This window comes from Microcaecilia unicolor, chromosome 1, assembly GCF_901765095.1.
Source record: "Microcaecilia unicolor chromosome 1, aMicUni1.1, whole genome shotgun sequence".
Taxonomy (NCBI): domain Eukaryota; kingdom Metazoa; phylum Chordata; class Amphibia; order Gymnophiona; family Siphonopidae; genus Microcaecilia; species Microcaecilia unicolor.
In genome coordinates this window covers 383719608-383737569 of record NC_044031.1, presented here as the reverse complement: position 1 = coordinate 383737569, position 17962 = coordinate 383719608, and the positions used below count along the sequence as shown (strand labels likewise).

At 43.7% G+C, this 17962-nt stretch overlaps 1 protein-coding gene across 5 annotated transcripts in view; it reads right to left on the bottom strand.

Moving 5' to 3' along the window:
- The window catches only part of RANGAP1 (Ran GTPase activating protein 1), a 179960-nt gene that overhangs the window by 152327 nt on the left and 9671 nt on the right, over nucleotides 1-17962 (bottom strand). For all 5 annotated transcript variants that reach the window (XM_030210516.1, XM_030210500.1, XM_030210526.1 and 2 more), the window contains one exon: nucleotides 10864-10994. In XM_030210516.1, coding sequence (XP_030066376.1) covers nucleotides 10864-10975 — 112 coding nt within the window. In that variant the 5' untranslated portion in view covers nucleotides 10976-10994. Of the gene's footprint in view, nucleotides 1-10863; nucleotides 10995-17962 lie in introns of those variants that run through there.

Here is a 17962-nt window from a genome sequence, read left to right as displayed (position 1 = left end):
ACTGGAACCACCGCTCTGAGCTTCAGCAAACACCTGCAAGGTCTCATATACTGCCGCCCGCTTGACAGCAGTGCCGCATCGGGACTCCAAAAATGCGTCTCTTACTGGGACGGCACATTCTAGCCGGTAACCTTCTCGGATCAGGTCTAGGCCCCACTCATCCGAAGTAATCTTGGTCCACTCCTTGAAAAAGAGGGAGAGACGACCCCCTACTGTGGGAACCGACGAATGGACCGGCGCCTCATCATTGTGGAGGACGCCTCTGAACTCCTGGGCGTTGCCCGGACGCCGACACCGCACGTTTGTCCGAACGAAAGAAGTTCCTCTGCTGGAAACGGGTACGTTGATCAAACCCCGCAGAACACCCCGGGCGATATCTGCGAGCTTCTCAAAAACGTGGCCTGGAAGAGGCCTATCCTCAGGCAACCGTTGGGACTTAGAGTCCCCTAGGTCCTTAACAAATCTTCTCCAAATCCTCCCTAAATAAAAGAAGGCCCCGAAAGGGTAACCTCACCAGCCTTTGTTTAGAGGCCATGTCAGCCGCACAATGCCAGAGCCAATAAGGCGGCGGGCAGAAACCACCACAGACATCTGCTTAGCCGAAGCTCTGACCAGATCATAAAGGGCATCAGCCAAAAAAGACAGGGCAGACTCCATACGCGGGCCGACCTCAGCGAGGGAACCCGCTCCATCGGAAGGCTGCTCAACCGCCTGCTGCAACCAGGAAAGGCAGGCCCAGGCAGCATAGGAACTGCAAATAGCTGCCCGTAAGGAAAGGCCCGAGATATCAAAGGATCGCTTCAGCGCGGATTCCAGCCGCCGGTCCTGCATATCTTTTAAACCGACCCCACCCTCCACCGGGAGAGTAGTCTTTTTAGTCACAGCATCCACTTTAGGCATCCCAAAGACGGTCAACTGACTTTCCCTCAGAGGGTAAAGGTGACACATAGCCCTGGCCACCTTGAAGGGACCCTCAGGGTCAGAACATTGAGCTGAAATAAGCTCTTGGATGGAAGCATGCACGGGAAAAGACCCGAGAAGGCTTCTTAGTGCTAGTCATCCTAGGATTAATAAAAGAGGCAGCGCCCTCGTCAGGATCTTCAATACAAAGGGCCTGTAAGGCATCAGAAATAAGAGCTGGCACCTCGTCGCGGTGAAAAATCCAACCCGCTTTAGGGCCATCCAACTCCTGTGGCAAGCAGCCACCCTCATCTGGATCATCAGTCCGTGAGGGCCTGCCAGACCCCTCAGACTCCCCAAAACTAGACCAGAGTGAAGAGTCCCCCGCAGACGGGGTATTTACTCATCTAAGCTTAGCGTCAGCCAAAAGCTCGGGGGAAGAAATAAAGTCTCCAGCAGACGCTGGGCTATGAAGAACCGGAGGCAACCCAGACCGACAGGAATTGTCAGGAGCCTCAGGCAGCGCTCTTTTTAACATAAAAGCTTTATGCATCAGCAGCACAAATTCAGGGAATACATCCGCCCCCACATTGGAGGAAGTGGAGACAAAAATTCCTCTAGAAACCTCGAAACGAGGTGTCCCCCTGCACTCGGACCCCTCCGCAAGCGCGAGGGTCGAGTCACGCGGCGAATCCAAGATGGCGGCTGCTACCAACTCCGGCGGGTGGAAAGAATCACCGCCCGCCATGCTCGTGTCAGCATTAGCATCTAGGCAGCAGGTGCTGCAAAGCCCCGCTGCTGATCTGCGTTTCCCACAGTGGGAGCAGCGCTTAACCCCTTCAGCAGCCATCAAATACAGAAAACAAAATGGCGCCTTCGTGCCAAAACTTACCCCGCACAGAGCGCTGTCAGCAGGAACATCCCTGAAGGAGCTGGGCACCACTCTCACCTCAGGAGACCGAGTCAAACAAGCTGCGGTCAAGCTGCACCGAACCAGGAGCTCAGGAGAAAGCCTCTCTCTGTTTTGTTTTGTTTTTACTATGAGAAAAGTTAGAGGCAGGCAGCCACAGAGGAACTCTGGGAGGAGGGGGAATGGGGTAAGGCAGGGACAGGGAAAACCAAGAATGCCTTTAAAGTGGGCACCACCAGCCACAACACCCCCTGCTCTACTGGCAAAGCACAGGAGCCACCCCAGGCAGAATTCCAGGAGCTGAGAAGCGACGTCCACACCTGCTGGGAGATAGAGATATACTGAAGGCAGAGAGAGTTGGGCGTCCTGGAACACCATGTGCTTTCAGTGTTCTCTATCTCCACCTGCTGGTAGGCAGATACAACCCATCAGTTAATAGATTCATCTGCTGTTGATGACAAGGAAATATAGTTAAATTAGTAGTTTAGAGGCAACTCCTTGCTCAGAGGGGGAAAAAAAAACAACAACATGGCACCACAAATTGCCTATCATTACAACAAATTTCAAATCAGCATCAACATTCTCTTAGAATGACACACAGAAATAGAGGTCAAACAAACTTCAGGTAAAACAGGTTTAGAAGACTAACAATAAATTTTTGGCTAGCTGTTGTGAACTACACCCCTTCATACTGGGTCAGCCCAAAATAAGCCAACGTTTTCAAAGGTGTAAAGCATGATAAAGTAAAAAGTGGGTGTTCTGCTTCGAGACTGATAAGAACATAAGTTCATGTTTTTTTTTTTTTTTTTTTTTTACAGAGAACATAAAGCAGACAACAGAAAGGTAAATTTAGTTCTTACCTGATAATTTTCTTTTCATTAGTCCCTACAGATCAATCCAGCGACTTGTGGGTTATGTCCCTCAACCACCAGATGGAGACAGAGAGAACTCCGAGATTGCTATATGTGGACCTGTGCAGCCAGCTCAATCTCAGTATGATCGATACCTGAATCCCTTAGTTAATCAATAACACACTCTCCTGCCCCTCCTGGATGAATCAACTCATAATAGGGAAATCACAAGTAACGGTGAATAAAAGATTTCTTCCATTCCCGTTCTTAACTGTTAACTTATTCTTTAACTGTCCCCTAGACTAAAAGAAAAACCTGAACACAAGAAGGAACACCCATAACCAGAATAAGAACAGCAAACAACCAATTACAGGGCGGGCCTCAGGATTGATCAGTAGGGACTAACGGAAAGAAACTTATCAGGTAAGAACTAATTTTACCTTCCATTCCGTCCCCAGATCAATCCAGAGACTTGTGTGATGTAGCAAAGCAGTCCTCAAGTAGGGAGGGTCCCACGTAACCCCGAGGCTAAAACTGACGCCCCGAAGGCTGCGTCCTGACATGCCGCCACATCCAACCGGTAATGCTTAGCAAAGGTATGCACGAACGCCCAGGTAGCTGCCCTGCAAATATCCTCCAACGGTACCAAACAAGCCTCCGCGAAGGAAGCAGCCTGAGCCCTAGTAGAGTGCGCCCACACGCAAACAGGCGGGACCTTTCCCATGGACAAGTATGCTTTACTAATCGCCTCTCGAAGCCAATGGGCCACCGTGGCCTTAGAAGTCATAGCCCCCTTACTGCATCCCGCAAATAGAACAAATGATCCAAACGACGGAAGGAATTCGTGACCTCCAAATACTGTAGAAGAATCCGCCTCACGTCCAAACAACGCAAGGCCCTGAACTCACTGGGTACGCCTCTCGTCAAAACACCGGCAACATCAAGGCCTGACCCAGATGAAAACAGGTCACCACTTTCGGTAAGAAGGAAGGAACTATCCGGATGCACACTCCCGCCTCCGAAAAACGGAGAAAGGGATCCCTGCATGACAACGTCTGAAGCTCTGACACTCGTTGAGCCGAGGCCATAGCTACCAAAAACACTGCCTTCAACGTCAGATCCTTCAAGGACACCTGACTCAGAGGCTCAAAAGGAGGTTACTGCAACGCCCGGAGAACGAGATTCAGATTCCATTCCGGAAGCAACGGCGTCCGCGGGGGCCTAATATGATTGACCCCTCAAAAACCTAACCATATCCAGGTTAGCTGCTAGAAAGTAACCGCCCAAGCAGCCTCTAAAACAGGCCAGAGCTGTCACCTGCACTTTCAGGGTGCTCAAGGAAAGCGCTTTATCAAGCCCCTCCTGCAAAAATGCCAGGAAAGACAACAGCGGTGCTGACTCTGCCGAAGCACCCGCTGCAGAACACCAAGACACAAAGGTCCACCATACTCTTGCGTACGTAGACGACATAGACCGCTTCCATGCCTGTAACACTGTGGCAATCACCTTGTCGGGATAACTCTTCCGCCAGAGGCGTGACCGCTCAACAGCCACGCCGTAAGCCCAAAGGGAGCGGGGTTGTCCATTACTATTGGACCCTGAATCAGAACATCGCTGTGTTCCAACAATCGCAGAGGTGTGTCGATTAGCAGACGGATGAGATCCAAATACCATGGGCACCTGGGCCAGTCCGGCGCCACCAGAATAACCGGACACGGATGTCGAGCAATGCACCCGATCACGCGCTCTATCATGGGCCACGGAGGAAACATGTAAAGGAGATCCTCCGGCCATGGCTGAAGAAGTGCGTCTATGCCCTCGGAGTGGACCTCTCTGCCCCTGCTGAAGAAGCGTGGCACCTTGGCATTTGAGAAGCGTGTCATCAGATCGATCACCGGCATTCCCCATCGGAATGTGATCTGATCGAACGCTCGTTGAGAGAGTTCCCTCTCCCCTGGATCTAGCCGATTCCGGCTGAGGAAGTCCGCTTCCACATTCAAGACCCCTGCTATGTGCGCCGCTGACAAGAGAGATAGGTGCTTCTCCACCCAAAGACAAAGGGAAGAGGCCTTCTTCGCCAGTGGGGCACTCCTTGTGCCCCCCTGCCTGTTGACATAAGCTACCGCCGTTGCATTGTTGGACAACACTCTGACCAACTGCCTCCAACACAGATCCTTGAAGGACTGCAAGGCCAGGTGTATGGCCCGTAACTCCAGCAGGTTTATCGACAACGTCGCTTCCACAGTGGACCAGGTACCCTGGGGCCGTCCGGCCCAGACAGTGGGCACCTCAACCCAAACTGGCATCTGTGGTCACCACAATCCACTCCAGCATCGCCAGGGGCATTCCTTTCAGGAGATTCTGTGGTACCATCCACCAGCGCATCGAAAGGCATGCCCACGAAGACCACGGTATCCGAATTGCATAATCCTGGATTCATCTGCTGTGACTAAAGGAAAGAAAATTATCAGACATAATTTTTATATTGTGGAGGAATATCTTGGTTTTGGGGGTGTGGGACCAGAAGTATCAGAGATCTGAGGCAAAGTGCTGCACTTCATCTCAGGTCACCAAAGCCAAGTTGCAGGTCCTTTGTACCTGCTATAACTTGGTGTTAAAAGTCCCAGTGTTGCACTCTGGCTTTCACTCTTAAGCGCACTTCAGTGCACTGTGCTGAATAGTGAAATGGCCTTATTATCGTTTTTAAAAATGTGCTGTGCACGCAAGGCTTTGGGCAGGGTTAGGTTGTATGGAAAAACTCCTTTCTGCATTTACAAAATTGTGTGTTAAAGCCGCACTACCCCTGTGCAAAGCCTGAGTGTATTTTACTGCATTAGTCCGACAGAGAGGTCAGCATTACTTGTGGGAAAACAAAAAGGGATCTGCATGAAGCATGAACTTGGGCCTCTCTTCTGTGGCACAAATTTGATCCTATAACAGGATACTAAAAGGAAACTTAAGATGATATTTTAAATTTAAATGAGCAAACACTTTTTGAAGAAATGTAAAGGGCTTAGCTGAGACATATGGTTCCCTTACTTATTGCTAGTCTTTCTGTGGCTTTAGTTTTATTTCCATGTTGTCCCATAGACCAGTCCAGACTTGTGCATTATGTCCATCTTGGGAAGTATCAGTCCCTTCCTTCAGCAGAATAACTGGGGTGGGCATCATTTTACCGGCTGCTCCGAGGACAACGCAAACCACCAACCAGAAACAAGCAAAACAAATAGGAGGAAATATTTTTTAATGAATAAGTAAGCTCTGGAATTCATTGCCAGAGAATGTGGTAACAGCGGTTATCGTGTCTGGATTTAAAAAGGTTTGGACAAGTTCCTGGAGAAAAGGTCCATAGTCTGCTATTGAGACAGACATGTGGAAGCCACTGCTTGCCCTGGGATTGATAGCATGAAATATTGCTATTATTTGGGTTTCTGCCAGTTACTTGTGACATGGATGGCCACTATTGGAAGCAGGATACTGGGCTAGATGGAGCATTGGTCTAACCCAGTATGGCTGTTCTTATCAATCTTGGGCTTTCCCGAGATGGCAGCATGAGTAATATGCTCTTGCCAATTTTCTCACTTATTATTCGCTTACCCCCACTAAAAACAATTTCAGTGCAGATTGCGATGGCTATATATTTTTATTCTTCAATTGTCTAAAAAAACCCAAGTCAGATGCCTTTTATAATCTAAGTGGCTCAAATCTAATATGCTATTGCCCGAGAAAAATGGAGCACTGGGCCTAGACCTTAATACAGAGGATCCTATTATGTCTGAGCTCCGTAGTAAAGAACTCATGCAAAACCATTTGGCCGTATCTAGAGACATGCGACAGGAGTTGGAATCAATTCATTCTAAAATGGCATCACAACAAAACACTGAAGAGCTTACCTCCTGCACAGCACTATTAGAAGCGGCTCTACCACAAGTTTAATCCAATACGTCTCTCAATACTAAATTACTCAAGGACCTAGCGAATCATAGTAGAAGCAGCAACGTAAGAATTCTCAGCTTACCGGAAGAGTTTGGATACTCTCTCGTTCCTAATCAGCTGGCTTCCTAAATTTTTGGGCATAGAATTTTTTCTTCAAAATTGGAGCTAGAGAAGGCCATTTGCACACCTTGAAGACCGCAGTCTGGGGCAAAACATCCTCACTCCATTGTGGCTAAAATTCTTCAATATACTCTGGCTTTACAAATTCTTTTAGCTGCCAAAAGCAAAGCATCACTCATACACCAAGGGCACAAAATTATGATTGTCCCGGATCTATCAGCCCTACAGCAGTGAAATGGAAATCTTTTCTTTCAACAAGGCAAGATCTGAAGGATCTTGGAGCCAAATATGGCCTCTTTTATCCAGTCAAAACGAAGGTAACTTTCATAACAATATTATATCTTATACTGATTCGGAGCTTCACTGTTCATGGCTCCAAAATACCAAAATGAGTTGAACTGGTTTATTAACTCTTCATAAGGTCAACCATGGGGTACATATTTGCTAGATGTTTCTACACAGCATCTACTATAATTGAGCACATGTAAGATTCTTTGTTACTGGTTTAATATTGCAGTGAACTTATGCTAATCTTGTACATTGATTCTTGCTATTATTACATTAATTAGAAGTCCATGGTGCTTATTTTCAAAGCACTTAGACTTACAAAGTTCCATAGGTTACTATCAGGCTCATTTTTGAAACAGGACGCCCATCTTTCAACATAAATCGGAAGATGGACATCCATCTCCCAGAGACGTCCAAATCGATATAATCGTAACCCGATTTTGGACGTCTCCAACTGCAGTCCATCGCAAGGACGTCCAAATTTCAAGGGGACATGTCAGAGGCGTAGTGAAGGCAGGACTTGGGTGTGCTTATTACTTGGACGTCTTTGACCCATAATCGAAAAAAGCAAGGACATCCATGACGAACACTTGGAAGTTTTCACCCGGACGTGTTTTTCTTACAAATAAGGCACAAAAAAGGTGCCTGAAATGACCAGATGACCAACGGAGGCAATCGGGGATGACCTCCTGTCCCCCCCCCCCCCCCAGTGGTCACTAACTCCCTCCCACCCTCAAAAAAATCTTTAAAAATATTTTATGTCAGCCTCAGATGTCATACTCAGGTCCATGACAGCGCATGAAGGTCCCTGGAGCAGTTTTCGTGGGTACTGCAGTGCACTTCAGACAGGCGGACCCAGGCCCATACCCCCCTACCCATTACATTTGTGCAGGAAACAGCAAGCTCACCAAAACTCACCACAAACCCACTGTACCCACATATAGGTGCCCCCCTTCATCCGTAAGGGCTATGGTAGTAGTGCAAGAAAACAGCAAGTCAGCCAATCCGCAAACTCCACGATGGAAACAAAGCAGATCAGTGCAAATACAAACAAACTTTTATTGATGGAATATCATTTTTTTAGATGATATTCCGTCAAAGTTTGTTTGTATTTCCACTGATCTGCTTTGTTTGTTTCCACTATGGTAGTGCTGTACAGTTGTGGGTTTTTATGGGGCTCAGCACACAAGGTAAAGGAGCTATGCTCCTGGGAGCATTTTATAAAGTCCACTGCAGTGTCCCCTAGGGTGCCCAGTTGGTGTCCCGGCATGTCAGGGGGACCAGTGCACTAGAAATGCTGACTCCTCCCACGTCCAAATGGCTTGCATTTGGACGTTTTTGACATGGACGTCTTTGGATTCGAAAATCACCGGAAGTCAAAGACGTCCATGTCTAGGGCGTCCAAATTTAAGGATGTCCTTGGATTTGGACATCTCTGATGGTATTTTCGAAACGAAAGATGGACGTCCATCTTTTTTCGAAAATACGGTTTTCCCCGCCCCCGGATTTGGACGTTTTACAAAGATATCCAAATCCAAACATAGATGTTTCTTTGAAAATGCCCCTCCACCTAACTTTGTAACTATGTGCTTTGAAAATGAGCCCCCATATATTTAAATAAGGTTCTTCTGAATTGGATATCCACCTAGATTAATATTGTACACTATATTATTATCCATCCACTTGTGTTTGTATTTTGTTCTTGTGAGGTAAGCTGATTCTCTTCCTCAGACACTCTTACTCTGTGAGCTGCCACAAGTGCGAGTCACAGGGAAGTTCATACAACATTCCATATGTCCAAACGGAGTTATCTTTGTGTTGTTTATATCTGGTATTTTTTTGTTCTATTCTTTGCTTACATTGTTGTCACTTCAATGGTTATTACGATTGCACTCAGAAAATGTACTTGCATGCTGTAAAAAGAGGTGTCTAGATTTTTATTAACCAAAACAAACTCAAAAGTAAAAACCCCTACATATTGTCAGATCAGAAATCCAAGAAGAAAGAGTGGACCAAAAAATCTTCACAGCCAGAAATCAATAAAAACAACTTTATTCAGCACCACACAAGTGTTTGACCCTTGTGTGGTGCTGTATAAAGTTGCTTTTCTTCATATAGTGACCATTGTGTGTGTGGCATCTTCCACCCTTGTGGTGCTGCTGTGACATTTTAATGTAGTATACTATCCAAATACTCAAGGAAGTTTGAAAAAATTTAGATTGGGTAAGAGAGGGGGGGGGGGGGGGGGGGGGGACATTAAAAACATTCTGTGGCGAAAGGAACAACACTGGATATATTTGTTGGACACAGTGGAACCGAAAGGTCTAAATAGAAAAATTGAATGGAATGCCTATTATTGATCTGACACTGGCCACTCCCTGAGGTGTGGCTATGTCTTTGATTGGTCGGACCAACTTGTTGAGTGATGGGTCAGTTCATTACGTTCATGACGCTTTAAGATTTAAATGCCTAGGCGTCGTTGAATCTCTCTACACCATCTTGTTGAAACCAGTGACTACGACTAAAGCTTTTTGTTTATGGATTCATTGCGGAGCCGTTCCTGAGGCAGCCATAAGTTTGGCGAAACAAGGCGCACTTGTTGAAGGGTGACATTTCAAGGGTGTCATGAGTTTATGCTGGATTGCTAGAATACCTTTCCGGTCAAGCTGTGGAAAGCCTAATTTCCTGGGGTCCACTTCAGCCTTTAGTTAAGTACTTTTGGTTCTTTAGATATATAGGTTCTACAGCCGAACCAATATTTGAACTAACATATAATCCCGAAGCGCAGGTGGTATGATTGGCTGGCAGTAGGTGGTTCTGGGGTATACAGAGAGTTTAGGCTTGTATGAGCATTTGTACATGGGGGGATGTTCCTGTATACTGAATTATTCATTTAGAGTCGGGTACAGTCCTTATCGGGTTTATCCCGTTTAATTGGTTTGTTGTAAGGTATCTCTCACTTTGTTAAAGTTCAGGAGGAATAGAATTTTTTAAATCATCCGTTTTTCTCATTTATACGTAAGTTTTTGCATATGATTCTTTTTTTCTCCTTACTGGGACCTATGATATTAACTTACTCCTAATTTGATAGGGGAAAATACATATAGTATTGCAAAAACCACTATCTGGAGCTTTGAGGTTCCTTTTTGTGTAATTTGACATTACAGATTTCTTTATAGTAATCTGTTCTATATTAAGGGGAGACAAACTTGAGTATTTGGATTATATATAAAGTTTGAAAATCCCTGTTTGATTATAGAGTTTCTCTAATGTAGTATACTATGCCATACTTTGTGTTTTAATATTTTTTTACTGCTGCAATTGTCTATTGCCTAAGTTTGACTTATTCTTGCTTTACACCACCTTGACTGAATTCCTTCAAAAAGGTGGTAAATAAGTTCTAAATAAAAAATAATAAATAAGGAGATATTGTGCTGGAATCACTACTGTTAAAGCACTGTGACACACCTACCACTGCCATTTCCAGCACAAGAGTGCTAGAGTTTCTGCCAGTAGGTAAGTCAGTTCGAGCTGGAGATCTGCTTAGGGTGTTCAGTACCCTTACACTGGCCCTGATATAACCCATCAAAAATCCTCTACCATTCTCTTCACAAAGAAGAAACCCAGGATCATGGCTCTTCAAGAATATGTATTCAGCATAAATAATTCCTGGCAGGTATAGCCAGTTACAGTTCTGTGAGGGCAACATACTGACAATTAATAACTGCAGCTGACTAGACAGGAAAGCAACCTAAAAGTAATCATAATGGACTGAAGTGAACCTATTCATTACCTTAAAAAAAAAAAAAAAAAAACAAACAAGTCAAAACATACACACATGAGATTATTGGTTCTCACCATCTTCTGCTGTGTTGAGCTTTAAACTCTTGCCTCTGAAGCTCAGCTCTCCACCTCCAACCTTGGCTTTAGCAAGAGACTCCACAAGCTTTGCAATGTCCTCAGAAGCCATTTTTGTGCTACTCTTTGACCTGGAAAACAGCACAGCTTTTTACAATCTACGTGACTACAAAACCAAGCTGTTTTCTACCATCCAACAAGAAATTTTGCAAAATTCAACAGGAAAATTACAAATAAGTTTCAAAATATAGCATTACCACAGGAAAAGACCTCTGCAATCTTGAAAGTCAATAATATAGAAAAATTTAGTAGAAGACAGATACCATTTTGGGGCCATCCTGGTGTACATGTAGAAGGACCTTTAAGTCCTGGCAGCAGTTAGAACATCCTTAGGTAGAATGGCTCAGTTCTTGCGTAAAGGCAACACCAGATCTAGAGCTCAGTTCCTGGGGAATATCTTCCACTGCCTCCAAATTTATTCATTATTGGAACCCCACCCACTAAACACGATTTGGGTGGCTTCCAACATTTTACATCTAAGGTAACGCAGTTAAAGAGTTCTTTACACTATGAAGAAACCTTGATATCAACTCAGCCAGAAGCCCAAAAGACCAGAAGGAAACTGCTAAGGCAAAAAAAAAAGTGTAACACTTTTTCCCGTTATTTAAACTAGTTCATAATGTAAAGAAGCTTTTTACTGGCTGTGGATTTGTGCAGCCAACAAGACATTCCAGCCTTGACGATAACTTGTGATGGTAAGAAAGCTCTTGATCAAGTGGATTTTCTTTTTTAATTAGATGCACTGGGGATATATGGGAAGGGGGGGGGGGGGTTAGCAGCCATTCGAGCTCTATAAGAGAACCCTAGTGAAGTGATCAATGAATGGGCTGAGATCTAAGGAGTTTGGTGTCTTGACTTGCCTTGTCCCTCTTTCCTTCCGCTTTTTTCTCAACATTTTTAAAACCTCTTCTGCAGAGCTTAAGAGAGAAAGAGGGGAGGGAAGGGTTGGGCACATAATAAAATGTTTAGCTTTTGCCGATGATCCTGACCCACCCAGTGCAATCATTAGTCGGGATGTTAAGAGAGTTTGATATATGCTTAGCAGCATGTCAGGGCTGACGTTAAGTTTGAATAAAACACAGAGACTAGTTCTTAATTTGGCAGAGAGCAGTTATATGGCCAGAAATTTCCTTTGAAGTGGGTGGGAGAGTCAGTGAATTACTGAGCCAGGAAAGTTGGAGGAGTAGGCTAATAGGGCAATGGGCTGAGAACCTGGGGAATTGGTTTTGATTCCCACTGTGGTTCCTTGTGATCCTGGGCAAATCACTTAGGAGATCTTTTACTAAGCCGCACTAGGGTTTTTAGCTCGAAGTAGAAAACAGCTGGTGGTAAACACCGAGCGCCCATTATATTCCTATAGGCTTAGTAAAAGACCCCCTTAAACCTCTGTTGCCCCACGTAGAAAACTTAGATTGTCAGCCACTAGGGTCAGAGAAAGCACATGCATATAATATACATAAACTAATTTCTTTGTACCACAGAAAGGTAGTTTATCAACCCCTTTACAGTTCTAAAATAAGGACTCTCATGAGGTACTTGCTGCATAATTGGGTCTCCCTCCCACTTTCTTTGATGGGTAGAATATATTTATATCAGATGACCATTGTACCCAACTGATTGTATGTTATGCAAGTACTGTCAATTACCATTATCAGTCAGGATGTGTCTGTGTTGAGCTCCATGTTAAGTTCTTGCGGTGAAGAAAGAAGCCAAGATCAAATTTGCACAACTTCATGTATCCCACTGGGGGGGGAGGGGGGGGAGGGTTAACCCTATGGCTTTGTGGCTCTATATTATGATGAGTACCATGAAACATCTGGGGGATTGGGTGCAGCAAACATCTAATTATACGCCAATAGAGCCAAGCCTAATTTTGTCACCTACGCCACAGAGGCAGTTCATCCGCCCCCCCCCCCTCCCCCCAAGTACAGTATATAGCTAATGTGCTGGTATGCTCTCTGTGATGGTCATGTAGCAGATAGGGTTTGTGCTCGAGAGTCACTCTGCTGTTGTCACTGCTGGGAAACACAGATTTTCTAGCAATGAGCATTTGAAGAATGAAAAAGATAGGGCTTGCAGAGAGCAGCAGATATGGTGGACAAGGAAGGCAGGGTTTTAACTTTTTAAATATTGAAAGATAAAAATTAAATTGTGTAATAAAGATTTTTATGCTTATCTGTAGGCAAAATAATTATAAAGGGCCCCAAAAAGCAGCAAGGCAAACGATCCGCAAACTCCAAAGTGGAAGACAACAAAGCAGATCAGTGGTACACAAGCTTTATTAATAGAATCGCATTAAAAACATAAATGCCCGACACAGGCCGTGTCGTATTTCACCCAGCAGGGCTGTGTCAGGGGCTACAAAAAATAAAACAAACACGAATAAAATAACAAATACAGAAATACAGTATCAGCTGAAAATACAATACCATAACAGGAATACCCTTTAGGGTTTATGAAAAAGTGTAAGTATGATATACCCATAAATGATATATATAAAATCCAAACCAAATAAATGGAACATTTAAAATGTATATCCAACAGATTAAAACAAAAAGAACACACATACATATCAGTAAGCTAGAACCAAATAAATCTTATGCATCCAATATAAATCCTATATAATAAAACGCACCTCCAACATTCTGAAGCTGACTGCATGGCTGAGGCATTGCTGCTCTCTGTATCCATCTCCTGAATTGACATCACGTACTTCCGGGTTCATCACAAGCAGAAGTGACCAACCACGCGAGGTTTCTCGACTTCAGAATGTTGGAGGTGCATTCTATTAAATAGGATTGGTCAGTTCCTTGAAGCACAGCCAGAGCTCAGTGTCCTGCACAGTAACGCTCAGACACCAGAGAGAGAGAGGAGGGAGGTATCTCTGTCACACACACACTCTCTCTCTCTCTCACAGTCAATGTCTTTCTCACTCTCACACACTGTCTCTCACACACTCTATGTCTCACTCTGTATCACACAGTCACTCGCACACTCTCTTGGTCTCATACACTCAGTCTCACAGAGAGTCTGTCTCTCAAACACACTCTCTCTCTCGCACACACTGTATCTGTGTGAAACACTCTCTCTCTCACACTCAGAGAGTGTGTCTCTCTCACACACTCTCTCGCACACACTGTATCTGTGTGAAACACACTCTCTCTCACACTGTCTCTCACATACGCCCTTGCACACACTCTCATTCTCTCACACACACACTCTCTCTCTCAGACACACTCGAACCCAGACTCACTCTCTCATACACACACTCGCACATTCACTCTCTCAAACATACACACGCCGAGGAAAACCTTGCTAGCGCCTGTTTCAGTCTCCCATAATGCAATAAAAAAGGAACCGGTAACTCACAAGAAGCTGTAGCGGTAGCTCAAAATATCTATATACCGAAGGGCAATCAGATCTGTGTGACTAATAAAAAAAAGTCATGTACATGTATATATATATCCATCTTTACCAGAAACCGGTGATATAATACTTTGGTACACAAACCTACGCTGTTCATAGAAACTTATAATCATTAGTAAAACTCAGTAAAACGTAGAGGTGCATAAATATACTTCATAAGACCAAAACTAAGAAAAGCTAAATCGAATAAACTGCATAATATAAAAGAACCTGTCACCCCATAACCAATTAGAAAGCGAGTCACATAACTAACTAGATAGCATAATGCTGAAAGACAGCTCTCATACTAAAGTAAAGTGATAGCGCTAAAAAAAAAGGACGGTGAAACAGAACTTACATCTATTCACAGTCATATGTCCTGTCGTCACAATGGTAGCTGGAAAAAACAGCAAGATCCAACTGTGACATATAACATACGAAATCCAAAGGTCAAAGTGAAGAACAAAAACCGAACCAAAACTAAATCACAACCAATTCATCAAATAAATATTTAAAAAGGAGGGTAAACTGGCTAAAATATAAATAATTTAAAATGTCATTATGCAAATAAGTAAAACAAAAACCAATATCGAGAGGCACATGCAAAACAGATGACCTTCACACAAACATCTTTCGCTCAAAAAAAAATAAATCAATAAAGTGCGAGTTAAAGGGGACTAATCCATAACAGAATAAAAATGCCAGCCAAAGAGTAAAAAATAAAAATCAAATGAAGATGTTAAAAAAGGTGAACCTACTAACAAAAAAAACAGTAGAGCGGTAAAACTTCGTAGTGGTAAACAGACAGATAATGAGCAAGATTTACATCAGACCATGGAGCAAAAGCATTTGTGAAGGGGAGGCAGGAAGAAATTAGAGGTCACCCTTGTTCCTAACAGAAAATCCCTGTAAAGATTTCAGTTTAGATTTGGGGATTCAAGATGGCCGCTGCGAGTACCTGACGTACCTGTGGTTTCTCTGAGCTATAGAGATTTGGTAATGCCGAAACGCAGGGGCCAACCTTCCTCCACAGCTCCTTCGCGGCAGAATCTTGCCTCGAATCAAACTACATTGCAGTCTTTTGTGCAGAGAACCTCGATATCGATATTGTCGGGAGGAAGCCCGCTGGCCAACTCAGGGATGAATGGAGACCCCGGACCAACCCAAGGGTCAGAGCTTTCGCACAGCCCCGACCGAAAAGCTCCTCCCTCCTCAACCCTCTGGGAGTAGCACTCCTCTTTTGGCGTCTTCGCTCCATGTGCCTGAACGAGACACGGGGGAAGTAAGATGGGAGGTGGAAACATCGACTGAGGGAACTCGGTTTGGAGGCGAACAGTGCAACCAGAGGGAGGGAGCGTTAACAACACCCCCAGCCACTACGGAAGAGAGCCGATATGTGGCCGAAGGAAACGACTTATCCACTGGGGAAGCAGAAGTAAAGTTTAATTTTCCTATTTTGACTGAGAAACCCAAAGAAGTAACCCTGGACAATTTATGGACATTAATAATGGACTTGGGGAAAGCAATTTGCCCACAGATTAAACAACTGACTCAAGAAATTACTAACTCAAAATGAAGAATTAAAAAAATAAATTAAAGAAACACAATTGCATCAAGAACTTATGATTAAAGATCTAACATTTCTTAGAAGAAAAGCTGAGTTTCTGGAAAATTCAATAAGAAATAATAATCTTAGATTCTTGAACTATCCTAAACAGATTGTGACAACTCCAAGAGATATGTTACGGAGATATATTAAAGAAATTTTGGGAGTAGCCGAAGAGGCAATTCCCCCTTTATTTGCCTTCAAAATTACAAACAAATCCCAATAATCCATTTGATATTTCAGAGATTCTAGAAGCCTCAGACAGCGAATTGGTAACGCCATCAACGTTGATTGCAACGGTGGCTTTGACACTGGATAGAAATTGGCTATTGAGACTATTCTATCAGAATACAGAGAAGATTGAAGATCCGTGTATTTCCTGACATTACCAAAGATACGCAGAAGAGACGACAAAGATTCTTAATGATGAGACCTGGGGTAATTCAAATGGGGGCACCTTTTTTTTCTTAGATACCCCTGCAAATGCGTTACTAAATATCAATCTAATAAATATGTTTTCTTCGAACCCATACAGCTCTCAACCTTTTTAACACCTAAAGGAGTTGTGACTGGGGAAAGATAATTACTCTTTAGTAGAAATGTTTTTGGTATCATTATGGTACTCAGGTACAACAAATTCCTGACAAAAGTTCCTGTCTTTTATAGAAATTTAATATCCATATCTGTATATCTTGAATCTCCTTATGTGGACTTGAGTGTTGGTGAGAATAATTGTTAATAGAAACATCTGTTTCCTTACCTAATAATCTTGATTGTAAACCAATTTACTTTTCTCTACAAGTAGATTTTGCTTGTGATTATATACTAAACTTTAAACTTAATAAATAAAAAAAATATTTCAGTTTATGCAAGAGCACAAGATAATGTTGAGCATATGGAAGGTAGTTTCCCTGTGAAACGGTTATTTGGGGGTGGTGTTAATGAAGGAAAGCTTATGAGGGTAAAAAGGATACCCACCATAATGGAAAATGTGCATTGCAAGTGCAAGTTAAAATTGTTTGGGAAGTGAAATGTGAGAAATTGGGGGGGGGGGGGGGGGGAGGGGAGAAGGCAGCTGCCATGTTGAGACATTTGTTTCAGGAAAGTAAAGCCATTAGGGAATTTTGGACACAGGTGACCCATTGTCTGTCAAGACTATTAGGAGCAGAGATAAGTAGTATCTTGGGATGCTTGCTGCTGATGATCTTCCTTGGGAACAAGATCTAACAAGAGGAAAAAGTTATTCTTAGCTAGGGCAATGTTACTGGGGTGCAAATGCATTCTGGCTATGTGATGCAAATTAGAACCACCCACATGACACAGAGGTGCAATATGTTGGTAAATTTTATGCTAATGAAAAAACTAAGTCCACAAGGGAGCACCTGGACAACGCAAGTCATTTCAAACAATCTGAGAACCTCTTTGGACCAGCCTGCTATGTAGAACCCATAGTACAGTTCTGAATTGAGTATTGCCAAAAGAGAGAGGGATGGGATTATGAAGCACTGCTGGAGGGGGGTTGGGGACAACAGTAGATCTAGGTCGATGAAAAAGCACCCATAGGCCTGGCTATGGTGGAAAATGAGGTCAATGAGGGAAGGGAACTGCATAAGGATGATTTCTAGAAGGATTTCAGAGACTGCAAAATAAAAAAATATCAATTGTCTTGAACTGGGTGAGGGGAAGAATTAAGAAATAAGGAATACTTGGTTTACAAAACTTGGACTATAATATTGTATTTCTGAATTATTTAAAGCAGGTATGTCAAATTCATGATTAATGATGGGCTGCTACAGCAACTGCACATTCTTTGATAGGCTACACTAAAATATTCCTCCTTATTTTTCCCATTACAATTAACTTAATGAGTAGAGGCCGACTGCAGACCCAAAATCTGGGTTTCGGCCGAAAATGCCTCTGCATTTTTTGGCTTAAAACCAAATTTGTCCCCCCACACCACCCTATCACCTCCCGCCTCCCCAGACCTACCTTAAGAAGGCCTGGTGGTCAAGTGGCCTCTTAGGGGCA